This window comes from Pseudophryne corroboree, chromosome 12 (genome assembly GCF_028390025.1).
Source record: "Pseudophryne corroboree isolate aPseCor3 chromosome 12, aPseCor3.hap2, whole genome shotgun sequence".
Taxonomy (NCBI): Eukaryota; Metazoa; Chordata; class Amphibia; order Anura; family Myobatrachidae; genus Pseudophryne; species Pseudophryne corroboree.
Window position 1 is genome coordinate 83,732,714 of NC_086455.1, and position 12,947 is coordinate 83,745,660.

Sequence of the window (12,947 nt, forward strand, 5' to 3'; positions counted from 1 at the left end):
GTGACTAGAAGCAACATAGTTGTACTAAAATAACATACTGATGGCAACATACTGTATGCTCAAGTTTTAATTAAGCAAATAACGTGCAAGCATGACCAGAGTTGCCTAGAATTATGGCCAATGTGGCTGCAAGAGAAGACCTCAGTACACCAGCGTTTAGCGGGAGCATTAGTGATCATGAAAGCCCAATTTGCCAATGTATCCCAAGCGCTGTCATCTAAGGGGATCAGCATGGTACTCGAAGGGAAAACATCATTAGAAAGCAGGCTAACACACATATAGGGGGTCATTCTGACCCGATCGCTCGCTGCAGATGTTCGCAGCGCAGCGATCGGGTTGGAACTGCGCATGCATTCAATTGACCCCCCCAGGCTGCAGTTACCGGGGCTTTTTTATTTTGGGTCGGAGAAGAAAAATAGCCTGTTTTCAGGTGGCGCAAACACGGTATTCTATGTGTTAACACCCAAAAACAGTTAATATAATGGGCCAGAAAAAGGGTCTCTAACTGAACAGTCCCGGATGTTAAAGGCCAAAGCTTCCATCCTTTTCACACCGGTTAAATTAACAGGTGTAAGTGCCCCCTATGCAGTTTTTTTTTACAAAAAACATCCTATATAATAAAAAGCTAATTGCTACTCCTCACATCTATGGGGGGAAATTGAGTGTTTTAGATGGAGCCCAGCGGAGCAATTCAAGTGTTGCTCTGTTTGGCTGCACACTGACATTACGTTTATGTTATTCCGTCATTTTGACGGGCTGCTAACTAGTCACTTGATAGCTGGTATTTTCTGCACTGTTTAGAAGAAAGAAAGAAAAAAAACCACATAAAAATACTCAGTTGTTGGCCAATTATTGCCAACCAAGGCCGTCATTCAGCATGGATCGCAACTATACTTTTTCACAATTTGTCCAACTATCAAAAGACTACGTATGCGCCGCGTACGCAATGTGCATGCACCAGAGCCGCATTGCGATCGTGGTGCATTCATAATATTAAAGTGAAGCGATCGCACAGCGATTGACAGGAAGTGAGCATTTAGGGGTGGTAACATGGCGTTTTGTGGGAGTGGTGGCAAAAATGTAGACCTATCATGGCCGTTTGGTGAGCGGTCTCTGATATCATCAGCGATCCCTTGCATGCAATAGCATGTGCAGATTTGTGCATGCGCTGGCTTGGCGCAAATTGAATATACACTTTTGATGTTCCCAATTTTGCGGACGGATTGCGATATATACACATCTGCGTATGCATCGCAAACACTGCAGTGGGCGTCTTATTCCATTTCTGGGCGGCAACTACCTGTGCACTTCTTTGAGATTACAAAAAAAGAAAAATTTACTTTTGGTAGCAATAGAGCATTACGTGCTGAACTAGGCCCCAAGACCATTAAAGAACTTTATCATTTTCACAAAAATAGCAAAGTGGCTCGCATCACTTCTGACCCAGACTGTCTACTTGATTCTCTTGGGGCGATTCAGCTGTTATAGGCACTGCTTCAAATAATGGGCACCTGACACAACAATTGCATTGTTCCAGGTGCCCATTAATTATTAAGTATGCCAAACTTAATTACTCTAAACTCCTGCTTAGGGCACCCAAGCCATGGAATTTTTGTCCCCCCTGTGGCACTCGCTCTGGAACGGAGCAACAATTGAATTGCTCAGCCAGTGCCATCTAGCGGCAGCCACGGGCAATAACAACTGAATGGACCTCCTCTGAAGGAAAAGGGTGAGTTTCTTTATAGAGAATGTACAATGAGTTAATAAAGCTATCTATATTACTGTATGTCCTAAGGAAAAGAAAATATATTGAGCTGTATTATGTTTTTCACCATGTTTAAGTTAAACTATACTGTATCTAAGTTGATTTATGATTCTATATTAAAACAATGACACATTATGATTTCAGATCCTCTTTTGGGCACATTTTTCCCCAATGTACAGTACAGGTTGAGTATCCCTTATCCAAAATGCTTGGGACCAGAGGTATTTTGGATATCGGATTTTTCCGTATTTTGGAATAATTAAATACCATAATGAGATATCATGGTGATGGGACCTACATCTAAGCACAGAATGCATTTGTGTGTCATATACACCTTATACACATAGCCTGAAAGTAATTTTAGCCAATATTTTTTATATCTTTGTGCATTAAACAAAGTGTGTCTACATTCACACAATTCATTTATGTTTCATATACACCTTATATACACAGCCTGAAGGTCATTTAATACAATATTATTAATAACTTTGTGTATTAAACAAAGTTTGTGTACATTGAGCCATCAAAAAACAAAGGTTTCACTATCTCACTCTCACTCAAAAAAGTCCGTATTTCGGAATATTCCGTATTTCGGAATATTTGGATATGGGATACTCAACCTGTATTAGTAAAATCTAATGTTCTAGTTCAGGTGCCCGAAGTTTGTCATGGCCAATTTGCATAATCTAGTGGAAATTAAAGAAAAAAAAATCCATTCGACATCCATTGGTAGAAACCAGATAATAATTAAAAAAACATAGGAAGAGTTCTAAATAAATAATTTTATTGTAATTATTGTAAGCTTGGCAGGGTTTCTACTCACAAGCAGAACCTAGAATTTGGTGTTTTTAGGGAGATGTGTTCCATGCAGGCACTACTCGGTCGGCCATTGTTGTTATATCAAAGCATAAAAAAAGATCCCAACAGCTGTGCCAGTTATAGGCCAATGTCTCCATGAAACAATGACCACACTCACAGATACAGACCAGGTTGAAAAAACTCCTTACAGACAGCCTGGACAATTGATTGATTTCACGCATTAACAAATTCAATATGCTCTCAGTAGTTTTGGCCCTCGGTGCAGAAAGCACGTTTGATAGGCATTCCTGGACATTTATGGTTTAATTCTCTGCAGTAATATGGCTTTCATGAAAATATATTTCAGGCCATTTGCACTCTAACCTCACTTCTTCGGTTTCTACAAATGACATTTGCCCCCTAGGATTTAGGGCCTAATTCAGATCTGATCGCTGGGCTGCTTTTTTTGCTGTCCTGCGATGAGAGTCGCCTCCCCCAGGGGGAGTGTATTTTCGCTATGCAATTGTGCGTTCCTATGTGTTAGCAGAGCTGCTAAAAATCAATTTGTGCAGTATCTGCGCAGCCCAGGACTTACTCTTCCAGTGCGATTGAATTCTGCTGATCGGGGCCGGAACGGACGTCAGACATCCTCCTTCAAAACGCTTGGACACGCCTGTGTTTTTCCTGACAATCCCTGTAAACGGTCAGTTGCCACCCACAAACGCCCTCTTCCTTTCTATCACCTTGCATACGCCCGTGCGAATGGATCCTTTGCACCATCCCGCCGCTGACCGATGATACGCATTGCGGTGCATACGCATGCGCAGTTAGGATCTGATTGCCCGCTGCGCAAAAAACGCACAGCAGCGATCAGATCTGAATTACCCCTTTAGTTTGAAAACTAGGGGATATATTTACTAAAGTGCAGATTTTTAGAAGTTGAGATGTTGCCCATAACAACTAATCAGATTCTAGCTATCCTTATAGAAGGTGCTAGATAAATAAGTGGAATCTGATTGGCTGCTATGGGCAATTTCTCCCATTCTAAAACACATACTTTTAGCAAACACACCCCTAAGACTGGACTGGACTGCCCCCTATCCCCCTTATTTTACGCGTTAAATATACAGCCACTTGCAGCTAAGAGTAGGCTTAACCCAGATATCAGAGAAATCCCAAGTGATGACATTCCATATAAAATGTAATTATTTATCAACAACCTGCCGCTAACCTGTCATCTCCACAAACCTCCTTCTGTATCTGATGTAATGCTGTCCGCCAAAAGGATGTGCATTTGAATTTGCCCGTCCAGCTGCGACATCACTGTTGGCTGTTCCTGTAACTGGCTTATGGGATGGACGACGGGTTGGCTGTACACACAGTCAAACATGCTGATATATCTACAAGATATATCGGCATCGGCTAACTGCAGGGCTGACCAGATATGTCTGTGAACATGGCAACCAATCAGCATGGATGTAACATTTATAATTTGCATACTATAAATTTAAACAGAGTAACTGATTGGTTGCCACAGGCAACTTCTCCACTGGCTCACTTCTCCACTCTTTTCACTGCTTAGTACATCTCTCCGTTATAATGTAGATACTCTCCGGAAGCCTTTCCCTATCCACTACCTCTGGGTTTCAATTACCAATCAGCTATTTACACCCTTTACTAAACACAATGTAGGGACATATAGCCAAATAGGATTCCCTGTACATTTTGTGGCTTGGTAGAATTCATTCTGTAAATATGAATACTTTGCACCTGCTGTACTTCTTTTAAATATTGATGATTAAAGTTCAAAATCCTTTTCTTTGGTCTATATCTGTCCATCTGTTGTAAAAGTATTTGTCAAGGAAGGAGCCAAAAACTGAAGGGACATGTCTCGCAAAGTCTCCAACTATCGGCAGACTGGGCCATCCTATTTTTGAACGATATTATGCTGCTCAGCCGAGTCATGTCTTAAGGCGGGTACACACTTCCCGATGTTTAAATGACGGCGGTGTACGATATAGTGTTCAACGATATAGTGCGTACACACTGAATGTTATCATTCAACGATAACGTTTAGTGATGTCACCACCAGCATACCTGAACATGCAGCTCAGCCCGACATTGACAGGTTGAGCTACATGTCAGCTCAATATTGGTGAACGCTGAACCACGTGCGGGAGCGCGCATCGTTCATCAATATCACCCCCATACACACTGGACGATTTCATGCTAAAAATAAAACGATAACAACATACTGTAAATGTCGTTATCGTTTATTTTTTAGGCAGAAATCGCCTAGTGTGTACCCGGCTTTATACTGGCACATGAGCTTGGGGTGTAAAAAATGGACAGTTACAGAATTTTTATTACTGAGAGATTATTACCCCAGGTTACCCAGGGCCTTTAGGTAAGACTAGCTGCATGGTATTCTGTCTGTGCGATGCACTTTAGATATTTGGAACAAACAAAAACAATTGAAGCTCTCTACATAGCCTGATACATAGGCATCCACACTTCCACATAGGCTGTCTCTTTGTACAGGGAGTCCATAATCCTTATACGTGTTGAGCAAGTGGAGCGGGGAACACTCATGTAGTCGTCTACGGAGCAGCTACAGATCCTCCTTCCCTGCATCAGCAATTCGACTGAGGCGGTAGCTGGACTGAATAGAACTAACATACAGAAAAAAGTGTCTTCCACACTACTGACCTGGTATGCATACAATGCTTTTAGTCCAGAGAGGAACAGTGTTGGCAAAGGGGAAGTCTGTTCCAAACTATTTACAGTAGAAATGAAGAACCTCCCCCCAAGCTAAAGAGTTCTAGTACAATTCAGTAGTTTCATTTAACTTTCATTTATTCTTTTCACTCTCAGATACAGTAATAAAGGTCTGGAGTTTTTCAATGTTCACATAAATCCTGTTTTCTTACTAGGTACAAATGAAGGAGAAATACATATTTCTGAGGTGCGCTGACAAAGTACCCCTATGAATGAAAAATAAGTTTATTTAATAGTTGCTATTAATACTGATCCCCCACCCCCCACAGTTTCAACTCTGAACATCTCCCTCCACCTAGAGCACCTACTATACATACACCTCGCAAAGGAAGACAGGAAGTTAGGACTACAATACACCTCACATTAGGACCATGCCACATCTCAGCAGCAGAGCCCACACTGCCACTTGCACCAGTGTTTCTAAATACTCGTAGCTTTGCTGCACACTGCACCATCTATGTACGGAAATAAAAGGACAATGCGAATAACCAGCACAATGGTAAGATGATCTTTAGGTAACATGATCTTTGCCTTCTTAAAGAGATTAATATTCAAAGCATATTTAATTAAACAAAGCTCAATGATTGGGTAACAGTGGCAGGCAAGGCAGCTGGACTAGCTATCTCTGATTGGAGCAGTCTCTGCAATATACTGTATACCATCCTTATACCACCCTCTGTTTAGTAGAAGGCAGACTGCCTGTAGTAGGAAAGTGTTATGAGAGAGGGTAGGTGTGATAGCCTGATCTGGTTACTGTACTGCCAGGAGCTCGGATGTGTATATACACAATGCTGTATTACATTCATACAAAAACTGAAATGTACAATACTTTCTGCAGCAGACACACAGCATCACTTAAGTTGGCTATCTTAACCAATATACTGTAATATAGGCAATTAAAAATTCCTGATTTTGATATAAAGCAAAACAAAAACCAAGTGCTAATGGATATCCAATATGAAAGTATAAATTGGCAATTATGGCTTCCCAGTCTTCTTTTTTAATGTAAAGATTACAGTGTCCTTTCTGTAGTGTCCCTTACTATACTACTAAATGTAAGTGCAGAAAATAAATGTCTTTATACAGGGTGCTGCAAAAAAAACTCCAGAATTTCGCTCAGCCATTAGCTCGGCACAAGGGAAGAGGGGCGGATCGAAGTGGAGTCTTCCAATAACATGCCTTACTATTTTCAGTTAGAGTCATGGCTTGGATAGGTGTGTACTGTGCGTTCACTATTGAATCATTTATTGAAAACAACAAATCTGTGATTGCCATGCAGAGAGCTTTTCAAAACCACTTTGTTGAAATGCTGCTGTTCGGGACCAATAAGCATATTGATATGGGTTGCAAATTTAAGGGACACATGTTCCACGTTCAAATTAAAACCACCTGGAAGACCATGGAGCGATTGGACACTAAGACTATCTCCCTATCGTACTATCTCCCAAACATTCAGACCATAAACATGCTTCTGCTTTGGGGTTGTCTGACTAAACTAAACCATCAGGAAAATTTTACACGTCGATTTTCATTTTACATGCAGCTCTGCTCACAAATGACCAAGCTTATTTTCATTTGTCTGGCTACGTTACCAAGCAGAATTTTCATTACTGGGCGAGAAATAATCCTCATCAGCTTCATGAAAGGCCTCTGTTTGTTGTGCTGTTGCAGATTATGGTCCTTACTTGTTTGAGGAGGAAGGCCAAACTGTTATAGTAACGTCCCATCGGCTACGATGCTACAGAACTTCTTGGAACCAAAATTCACCGGACTTGGAAATCCATGTCTGTGGTTTCAACAGAATGGGACATTTGCTAACATAGCAAAATGCTCAACAGAAGTTTTGTAAGATGTTCCCAGGGCACTTGATCTCATTAGGTGGTGACGTTGGGTGGCCTGCACAATCACCGGATATCGCCCTTTTGACTTTTTTCTTTAGGGCCATCTGAAAGCTGAGGTCTATAAACATCGACCAAGAATCATTAATGAACTGAAGGCTGCTATGGGCCAAGAAATTGCAGCAATAACGCTGGAAATGACCCGCCGAGAGACTTGAAACTTCAGAAAATCGACTACAAATGTGTATAAAGAATGAAGCCACCATCTGAAAAATATCATATTCAAAACCAATTGAAAAAATAAACTGTATTTCATGCACTTTTAGATTATGTTCTAAAATTTTGAAAAGCATTTACAGTGCCATGCCTTTTTTGTTAACCTTTAAGATGTGGGAGTTTTTTTTGAAGCACCTAGTATGTAACATGGTTGCAACCCATAGCAGTTGGGAGAGGGAGGGGGGTATTGTGGACAAGGGAGAAGGAGAGAACACAACTATTACCCAACAGGAGTGTTGCATACCACAACATTCTGTAATACAGTCATCCAATCTAGCATAAGCGGGAAGGATCTGTACCAACTTTTTTCAGAATCAGGGTAATTAGCGGTGTGTGCTAATTGGTCATCCAGGATTATTCAATTAAAGCCCACAATAAGTTTGCACTTTAAGCGGATTTCTCTTTGAGCCTGAAGAAGGCTCGAAAGAAATCTGTGGTACTGTAAGTGACATTATCGCAAGTACCACAAATGTGTTAATCCATCGCTCTGGGTATTTATCACGAAACCTATTGGTTAGCACACGTTAGCTGCAATTTTACCATGCAAGGAAAAGGGGTTGTAATTGAATAGCCTTGGGCGTAAAAGCCTGAGGCTATCACTTTGTTCCTCACACAGTAAATTACCAAGGTTAATTGAATCCGGCCCTAAACACGTTTTACATGATATCTTTTATAAAGCCGATGGGCAACATAGTGTTCACTCTAGGGTGAACGCGGAGCAGGGCACCAAAAGGAAAAGAGGGCACTTATGAGAGTACTGAAGCAGTGCACATTCCGAAAGAGCAGGTGTGGCCGCTCGTGAAGGGTGCTTGATTTCGTGACACCCCCCCCCCCCCCCCCAGGAGTGGAGCCAGTATTCTGTGGCAGTATTTTGTGGGTCCAGTAGCAAAATTTCGAAGTGGCTATTGTCCCAATGCTTCTAGAGAGAAACACCTCTCCATAGCAGTTGTTAATGTTATGCCTATAATAGTGTTCGGAGCCATAGCAGTTCCCTAGTTAATATTATGTCACATTGTAGGGCTGCCAGTACACATTATGCAACACAGTACCCCCAATTCACATTATGAGTGTCTCCAGTTCATATTATTTCACATTCCAGTACCCCCAGTTCATAGAATGCCAAATGATAGTGCCTTCACTTAATATTGTGCCACATTAGTCACATTATGTAACTGTATAGTGTCTTTCTGTTCATTTTACACCACGTTACAATGAGCTGGTCTATGGGCATAACTACAGTATATATAGTGTAGCCACTAAAGCAAAAGTCTGTAAGTGCCTTTACGTACCTCCCAGTGGGGATAAATGTATATAACATATGTAACTTTGACAGGGAAGGTGGGCCCCTATCAGCTCTGGGACCTATAGCAGCTGCACTCCCTGCACCTACGGCAGCTACATCCTTGCGTCCCCTGTTAGTCACTCTAGAGGACAACACCAGCACTTATGGAGACGCTGGGCTGACCCAAGCTCTATTCACACCGTGAATAAATGCTGTGCGCATGTGAACCATATCTATTCTCCAAGGAGTGTTAATCCGTTTACCTCTATCAAGACACTGCAGCCCAAGGGTGGTGACAGCACCTGGTAGGCTGTATCAGCAGGGCGCCTCCATAAGGGCAGGGCACATTTTAGCATTTTAAACCCGGGCAGGAAGCAGCGCCCTGCTGAAACAGGGTAGCAACATATGATGTAAAACGTAATGCCACTGTATAGGTCATTCGTACGGCCTTATCTAGAATACAGTGTTACGTTCTAGAGGCCATAACTCCAGATGGCTATAAATACATTAGAGCAGGGCTGGCCAAACCAGTCCTCAAGATCTACCAACAGTTCACATTTTCCAGACCACTTAGCTAGTACACAGGTGTAGTCATTACCAATTAAGATGTGCTGCATTCATTCCTAACTGACAAGCCTACAGATCTCCAGGAGGCCTGGAAAACATGACCTGTTGGTAGATCTTGAGGACTGGTTTGGCCAGGCCTGCATTAGAGACTGTGTAAAGAAGGGCAACTAAAATGGTGCATGCTCTACATCACAAAACTAAAAGATCTTAATATGTATCGTTTGGAGCAGCGTAAAGAAAAGGGGGTACATGACAGAAATTTTCAAATAGGTTAAGGGTTTTACCAATGTACATTCCTCAAATGAAGAAAAGTATTCGTATACAAGGACATGCACTGAAACTGGAAGGAGGTAGGTTCAAAGGAAACTTGATGAAAAATTACTTCACAGAAAGTGTAGTGGATAAGTTGAATAGCCTCCCATCAGAGGTGGTAGAGGCTAAGACAGTAAAGCAATTTAAACATACTAGAGGTAAGCATAAGGAGATCCTTACAAAAAACTAAGGATTAATAGGGTTGATGTTACCAAACGGTAAATAAAAGGGGCAGACTAGATGGGCCAAGTGGTCCATATCTGCCGTCAAATTCTATGTCTCTTTGTCTTTTGATGTTTCAATAGACGACATGTTTTTTCTTCTTTTAAAAGTACCTTACAAGCAGGATCCAGCTCGACACTCTCCATCTCTCATCGAGCTTGCCTACAGTGATTCAGAAGATCTAACTTCCAAATGCTCCCCTGACACTTGTGCTGATCATAATGCGCTAAACAAAAATGGCACACCTATATATAAGCCATACTAGAGTAGATTATGATCTGTTATAGGGAAAGGGAAATGCCAGAATAAGTAAAATTATAGTTATACGTTACTCAGGACATAATAGTACTTTTTGCCTTTAATGCATGTCATTTTCAATAATAAAGTAATATGCCAGACTTACCATTTTGATGCCAGTGGAAAATGTGACGGTTGGTTTCGCCCTCTCCACCTGCATTTCAATCTGGGTAGTTTTACCTTTGTGCTGGGCCAAGAGAATAGATGCAGGAAGTCGAGAAGTCTCCTGTATTTGTTGGAAAGGGAAAGATATAAAATGTCATGATCTCATTTAAATTAATACTAAAACACCACTTTAACAAATATGTATTACTATCTACACTTCTAACGGTTTAAGTGGACTGGGCTTAAAAAACAATAAGGTCTGTTGAAAACGCTTTCTTTCATGATAATCACTTAAGGTACGGTGCTTCTTATGCCCCATGTAGGCCGTGCAGTGCTACCATTTCTGCTCCTTCACAGTAAAGAATCCTATTTTAGGGGGCATTTCCAAGCACCTATGTTACTGGGTCTGATTTGTACTGAATATGCCATTTAATTATATTTAGTATATGGAAACAATAACCATTGCAAAAAACTTCCATAAGGAGTACCATTCTCTGATAGCCCAGGTTAGTCCTCTACAACAGGGATGGGGAACCTTCGGCCCTCTAGCTGTTGTTGAACTACACATCCCAGCATGCCCTGCAACAGTTTTAGCATGGCCAAATAGCAAAACCGTAGCAAGGCATGCTGGTATATGTAGTTCAACAACAGCTGGAGGGCCGAAGGTTCCCCATCCCTGCTCTACAACTTAAGATTCTATTGAACAATTCTCCGTGATGCGCGGGACAGCTACACAAATTCAAACAACATACTTCTCCAAAACACCAAGATTTTAGTGGGTCTTAAGTTATAGCTACTAAGCAATTAAGTTTTCATATAAGAACAATTTCTTAACGGACTAGTTTAAAAGGAAAAAAAAAAAAAAAAGCGTGTGATACACAGGACTTTATGTTCACTTTCTGGAGAATCACCCTACTAATGAATTTTATCATTGAGTTCAGATTCAAATGATTTTGATTAAGAAAAAAACAAGAAAAAAAAAAAAAGTACAATTTTAATGAAAGTTTAAAAAAAAAAAAAGAATAGGATTAAAAAAAAAAAAAAACGTCCGCACTAGCAAACTAGACATGGATCAATACATTTTATTTAAGCAAGGGGTGTTAATCATTGTTAAGTCTTCCAAAATGAAGAAAGGGGTCTCATCTTACCATGTATACAGTAATTCTATCTTTATCAATTAAAAACGGATTTTAGCTATCTTAACAAACTTCACAATCATAATAGATAATACAAAGCTCCCTTACACAAATAAAAATGATGCTCAAAAAAATAAAAGTAAGATTGTACAAGAGAAATATGCAGAAGCCAATAAAAGCAAATATACAAGCATTTTTGCTATTTTCATTTTAAATGTCACCCACTAGTAGAGCGGATTACAACTCAGATTAAGCAGAAAACCTGCATGATTTGCAACAATAATAAATGATCTGGAATTGGAGAAAGATACATTGTAAAAATAATGTTCAGTAAAATGATTTGAGACATTTGGGGGAATTTTCAGTTAGGAATAATCATGCACTATAATAAAAGATGTACGGCAGCGGAAGGGGAATAATCCAGGAGGCTGGAGCAATAGAAGACTGTCCAAGACACACTGGAGGCAGCCATATTGTGTGGGAAAAATGAGACTGCAGCCTATCAACAGAAAAGGAAACCAGTAACATTACTAAATGAAAGCCACCGACATCAGCAATTGCATTTTTGGTAAAATCATTAAAAATGTTAAGAGATTGTTAGGTTCTTGCTAAATATTCTGCATTATCACCTAATAATGTTTACTAAACTTCTTTTCCCAGCTGCAATTTCAGGAGCTGTTCCATGCGGTCTTTTTTGGTCCAAGGTCATGTGGTTGTAACACACCCCCCGGAGAATCAATTACATTTGTCACTTTAAAACTGAGATAAAGGGAGTGAGTGAGTGGAGGGACCAATCAAACGCCAGAAACTCTTGGGGGGGGGAGGGCAAGACTGCACACCCTAATTCCATACATATTGAGAGGTGCTACCATGCTCAGTCCTGTAGTTAAACATAGAAAAAAAGAAAAGTTACAGGTGCACACGCTGTACCATAATAGTGCTAAAAAAAAGTGCTCAATTAAATATTAAGATGTGAGGCCCCAAGGCATCTCTCCTTCAGCTTGACTAGCACCACTTCCACCTGTCCTAGGTGTCTTTAATTAGGAATGTGTTCTAAGCATTTGCAGACTGCATATTAGGAAAGGCACAATTATGGGAAGTCCTGAATACATTTATACAGATTTAGGGATGAGTTTGGGGCGCTGGGCCTGCTGGGGTGGTGTGAGCCAGCTGCAGTAGGGCATCACATTGTAATGTTTAATTCAGCGCCTTTTTAGCACCTTATTTTAATACCTATGTAACACTTATTATCATTACCTCTCACCCATGTAACACTCTTAATACATAGCTTATGCTTCTCATTAACACTAACACTTTAACCTCTCATTATTGTGATGCCTTGGGGGGTTCCGTGCCCTGGACTTGCTTCTTCATGTTAGAGACCCACCTGAAGATGAAGTCACCTTGACACGGTGAGTGGGCCCATATATTTTTGGCCAAAAAATATGCCAAGCACCTCATTTCTGCTCTATGTTAAACTGCAGAGTTTACTATTATTATTGTTATTACCAGTGCTTGGTGACTAGGGTGTGCAGCTGCAACGTTTCTTCTTTCTGTGTGGAACTACAAGG

The 12,947-nt window shown here is 40.7% G+C and overlaps 1 protein-coding gene across 3 annotated transcripts in view; it reads right to left on the minus strand.

The window, feature by feature from the left end:
* Positions 1-12,947, minus strand: part of MNAT1 (MNAT1 component of CDK activating kinase) — a 432,825-nt gene that overhangs the window by 237,066 nt on the left and 182,812 nt on the right. The window contains exons 7-8 of one of the 3 annotated variants that reach the window (XM_063947710.1): positions 10,242-10,361; positions 5,481-7,445 (exon numbers count right to left, since the gene is read on the minus strand). In XM_063947710.1, coding sequence (XP_063803780.1) covers positions 7,173-7,445; positions 10,242-10,361 — 393 coding nt within the window. In that variant the 3' untranslated portion in view covers positions 5,481-7,172. Of the gene's footprint in view, positions 1-5,480; positions 7,446-10,241; positions 10,362-12,947 lie in introns of those variants that run through there. The other 2 variants (XM_063947709.1, XM_063947711.1) reach the window with 2 other exon arrangements.